Here is a 4,969-nt window from a genome sequence, read left to right on the forward strand (position 1 = left end):
GAAAATGGATGGAACTGGAGATCATTATATTAAGTGAGATAAGCCAAGCTCATGAAGACAAATGTTGTATGCTTTTGCTTACATGCAGAATCTAGTCTAAAAAAATAATATTACATGATTGTAAAAGGGGAGCTGTTGTGGGTAATAGCAGGTGCAAGAGGAGGAAAAGAGTGGGTGAATATTATAGATTATACGTATGGATATATATGTATATGAATGAGAACAGCATAGAATATATTATAGAATATACATATGGATATATGTATATGAATGAGAACAGCATAATGAAACCCACCAAAAATTATTAAAAAGAAGAGTGGAGAAGAAAGGGGTTAAGAAAGAGCAATATAGATGAGATGGTTTAATTAAAGATATTATATACTTGTATATATCACAGTGAAGCCCTTAATACAATTAATTTCTGCTACTATATTTTTTTTTAAAAATAGACATTTCCTGAGTAAAGCAATATGGCCATTCTGTAGACCCATACATGCCCTTTTTTTGCTCAAGGCTACCACTCTACCACTTGAGCCACAGTGCCACTTCTGACTTTTTCTGTTTATGTGGTACTGAGGAATTGAACCTAGGGCTTCATGCATGCTAGGCACTCTACCGCTAAGCCACATTCCCAGCCCCTCTCACCTATTTTCACCAACTTCAGATTTTCCTTTATATAACAGCTTAGCTGAAACAGTCCCAGTCTTTAGTCTCAGAGAAGAGCTTCTCCTTTTAATCTGTTTGAGGAACTTCCATAAGTCTTCATCATCTGCTGTCACTGCCACCATGCTTGGTTTGTAGTTTGTAGTAGTCCAACCAGAGCAAATCTCAGGATATTCATTCTCTAGTAATTGGAACCAAAAGTTTCTAACCCATTAGTGAACTGGGAAACTTCAGCCTATGGCTTGTAGCAGCTGACCATGAGAAGTCAGCCTGAGAACAGAGCTGACCCACAGAAGGGTAGAGAATAGAGGAAATCTCAGAGCAAAGGAGCTGAGCCTGATCACCTAGCTTTTAAATAAATCTAAATAGTTTTTGAATATTTCTAAATATATTTGAGTGGAGTTTTCCTTTTTTCACTTTTATTTTTTTGTTTTGTTTTGTTTTTTGGGTCTGGTTGTGGGGCCAGAACTCTGGGCCTGGGCGCTGTCCCTCAGTTCTTCACCTCAAGACTAGCGCTCTACCACTTGAGCCACAGCGCCACTTCTGGCTTTTTTCTTTTTGCTTATGTGGTGCTGAGGAATTGAACCCAGGGCCTCAGGCATGCAAGGCAAGCGTTCTACCACTGAGCCACCTTCCCAGCCCTTCACTTTTATTTTTTGTGCCAGTCTTGGGGCTTGTACTCAGACCTGGGTACTGTCCCTGAGGTGTTATTGTGTGTGTGTGTGTGTATGTGTGTGTGTGTGTGTTGGGGTGTGGTTCTCAATGCTAGCACTCTACCACATGAGCCACAGCCTCACTTCTAGATTTTTGTTGGTTAACTGAAGATAAGAGTCTCACAGCTAGGAAGGTGGCTCAGTGGTAGAGCGCTTGCTTTGCATGCCTGAGGCCCTGGGTTCCATTCCTCAGCACCACATAAGCAAAAAGAAAAAAGCCAGAAGTGACGCTGTAGCTCAAATGGTAGAGCACTAGCCTTGAGCTGAAGAGCTGAGGGACAGCGCCCAGGCCCAGAGTTCAGGCCCCATGAACGGACCCCCCCCCCCAAAAAAACATAAGAGTCTCACAAACTTTCCTGCTTAGGCAGGCTTCAAACCACAACCCTCAGATCTCAGCCTCCTAAGTAGCTAGGATTACAGGTGTGAGGCCCTAGTGCCCAGTGAGTTGTCCCTTTTTTTTTTTTTTTTTTTTTTTTTGCTACTGAAGATCCCCTGCCCACTGAAGCATCCAATCTCCAGTGCTGTCAGTTCTCTCCGCTGCTGACCATGCCAAGCATCCAAACCAATAGACCCATAGCCTTAATACCATGCAGGAGCTAGAGGGGAGCAGGTCTGAATAATGACCACTGATAAATGTAGAATTGAGGATGATCTTTGCCATTTGCTTCCCCTAAAGTATTTAGTGATTTCTTTATAGTCTCAGACTATTGAAAGTTTGGGAGTTTTCAGTGGTGTGGGCCACATGGGGTAAAAATATGAATTGCTGCTGTCTCCTAACCATGTAGGCCCATGTCACTGAGTGACTGAAGCTTGGGTGGGGAGAGAAGCTGGCAAATATTTCTCCATCTTCCCTCATAGTCAGGTAACATCCCTCTACTCCTGGTGCTGAAAGTCAAGAAGCATTTCTTTCATGGTGTTATTGGCCAGCATATTGTGATGGATATTCTTCATGTTTCCTTACAAAATGTAGGCCTTTGAGCTGAATTGCTCAGGGACAGCTCCCAGGCCTAGAGTTCAAGCCCCATGACTGACAAAAAAGAAAGAGAGAGATCTTTCATGCGATTGTTTCTAACGTATTTATAAGATTATGTCTTTGTTGCTTTGTATGTCCCTCCTCCATGGTATAACCCCTGCTCTCACTATATATGATGTTGGTATATGTGGAGGGGAAGGGAAAAAACAAATCATTAAAACAGGGATACAGGAGGACCCATGCAACAATGTACAAGTCATTATGTCCAAAAACAAACTTTACAACTTTGGTGGGGGGGGAGGGATGCAAAGGGATGGGAAGAGGAAACAAAGGAGGAGGCTACAATGCTTGATAAGAAATGTACTCATTATCTTGCCCATGTAATTTTCAGTACAGTATTTTCACAATAAAAAATACGTTTATAATAAAAAAAGTAGGCCTCTGAGACATCGCAAATAGTATAAAGCATAGAGTATAATTGATACTTGCACACCAAGAACCCAATGCCATTAAGTCCAATTTCTATACTTGTCTCTCCTCTCTCTGTTTTTATCTCTGTCTCTCTTTATCTCTTTCTCTTTCTCTCTCTCTCCATGCCAGTCCTGGGGCTTAAATTCAGGGCCTGGGCACTGTCTCTGAGCTTTTCTGCTAAAGGCTTGTACTCTACCACTTGATCCACAGCTCCACTTCTAACTGTTTTGGAAATTAATTGGAGATTAGAGTCTCATGCACCTTCCTGCCCAGGGTTGGCTTCAAACCACGATCTTCATATCTCAGTCTCCTGAGTAGCTAAGACTACAAGAGTAAACTACCAGTGCCCAGCTGTACTTGTCTCTTAATTTTGTACACATCAACAACTCCACAGACATTTATTAGCTTGGGGTAGCAGAGGACCTAAGATTTGCTAGTGTAAAATTTGTGGGATGGTGTTACCAAGGTTGGCATAAAGCCAACATCTCTAAAGAGCCAAATGCTCTTTCTCTATAGTTTCTCAGACAAATGTTCTCATTGCTTATGAAACAACTGGAGAAAAATAGTTTCGCTTTCATTACTAGTCCAAATATCTATGACATGGAACTTGAGAAAGTCCATCCTCTATTTCAGGTCACTATTTTCCCATGAATTCTGCAAGTCTTGAATTCAATGATAGTCATTCAATTTGAGTGCTTTTTGAGCTACTAGATTCTTCACAGCAGACTTCACATCCTTGTTCCTCAAACTATAAATGATGGGGTTCAACATGGGGGTCAGCACCCCATAGAAGAGGGAGATGAGCTTGTCTTCAAGGTCCTGCTTGTCTGCCCCCAATGGGTCCTTGGACTTGGGCTTTCCATACATGAACAGGATGGTCCCATAGAAGATGATCACCACAGTGAGGTGGGCAGAGCAGGTAGAGAAGGCCTTCTTCCTCCCCTCAGCCGAGGGGATCCTCAGAATGGTGGTGAGGATGAAGATGTAGGAGACAATGATGAACAGAACTGGGACCCCCAGGAAGATCACATTGGCCACCCCCATGCTGATGACATTGATGGAGATGTCAGCACAGGCCAGCTTCAGCACAGCTAGGATCTCACAGGTGAAGTGGTTGATGACATTGTCCCCACAGAAATGCAGCCTCATTGCAAGGGATGTCTGTACTACAGAATTGGTGATGCCAGCTCCCCAAGAGCTGATGGCCATGGGCACATAGGCAGCTTTGCTCATGACCACTGGGTACCGCAGGGGGTTGCAGATGGCCACATAGCGATCAAACGCCATCATGCTCAAGAGCACGCACTCTGTGGCTCCCATAGCAAAGGAGAGAAACATCTGGATGGCACAGGCTGAGAAGGAGATAGTTTTCCTGGGGGTCAAGAAGCTGTCAAGAATGAGGGGGACAGAGGAAGTGGTGTAGCAGATGTCCAGGAAGGAGAGGTTCCCCAGGAAGAAGTACATGGGAGTGTGCAGGTGGGAGTCAAAGATGGTGACCAGGATGAGCACCCCGTTGCCCAGCAGGATCACCAGGTACATGGCCAGGATGAGCACAAAGAACATTTTCTCCAGCTTTGGGTGGGCTGAGAGGCCCAGGAGAATGAACCCTGCCACAGGAGAGGTCTTATTGGGTCTCTCCATGATGTAACGGATCAAAAATTTGAAGGAGCACTGGGCGCCTGTGGCTCATGCCTGTAATCCTAGCTACTCAGGAAGCTGAGATCTAAGGATCATGGTTCAGAGCCAGCCTGGGCAGGAAAGTCCACGAGACTCTTAACTCAAATTAATCACTCAGAAAACTGGAAGTGGAGCTGTTGCTCAAGTGGTAGAATGCTCTCCTTGAGCTGAAGAGCTGAGGGAAAATGCCCAGGCAGGCCCAGAGTTCAAGCCCCAGGACCAATAAATAAATAAAATAAAAATTCAGGAACTCAAAAAAGTCTGAATCAACAATCTCTTATCAATAGAGTGAGGCCAGCCAAAAAGTCCTTTACTGCTGAATCACTGGAGAAGAATCCTGCCCATTTGTTTATGTCTTTGGGTTCTAGGAACAATAAGTAGGGATAAATATTAAACTTCTAGTAATAACTAATTTGGGCTAAGCTTCCTGGAGATAATTAGAAAAACTAGGCCATTTAAAAAATCTGTCAGG

General features: G+C 43.7%; 1 protein-coding gene across 1 annotated transcript; it reads right to left on the reverse strand.

The window, feature by feature from the left end:
- Positions 1–3,489: 3,489 nt before the first annotated feature.
- LOC138817091 (olfactory receptor 13C7) lies at positions 3,490–4,466 on the reverse strand. Its single transcript, XM_070007497.1, has one exon. It carries the CDS (start codon positions 4,459–4,461, stop codon positions 3,490–3,492), a length of 972 nt encoding a protein of 323 aa, XP_069863598.1. The 5' UTR covers positions 4,462–4,466.
- Between the last annotated feature and the right edge of the window lie 503 nt (positions 4,467–4,969).

Source organism: Dipodomys merriami, unplaced genomic scaffold (assembly GCF_024711535.1).
Source record: "Dipodomys merriami isolate MVZ:Mamm:240054 unplaced genomic scaffold, mDipMer1.0.p SCAF_11, whole genome shotgun sequence".
NCBI lineage: Eukaryota > Metazoa > Chordata > Mammalia > Rodentia > Heteromyidae > Dipodomys > Dipodomys merriami.

Coding starts and splice junctions, on each gene's coding strand:
- LOC138817091 (XM_070007497.1), bottom strand. CDS start 4,461: ATGGAGAGACCCAATAAGACCTCTCCTGTGGCAGGGTTCATTCTCCTG.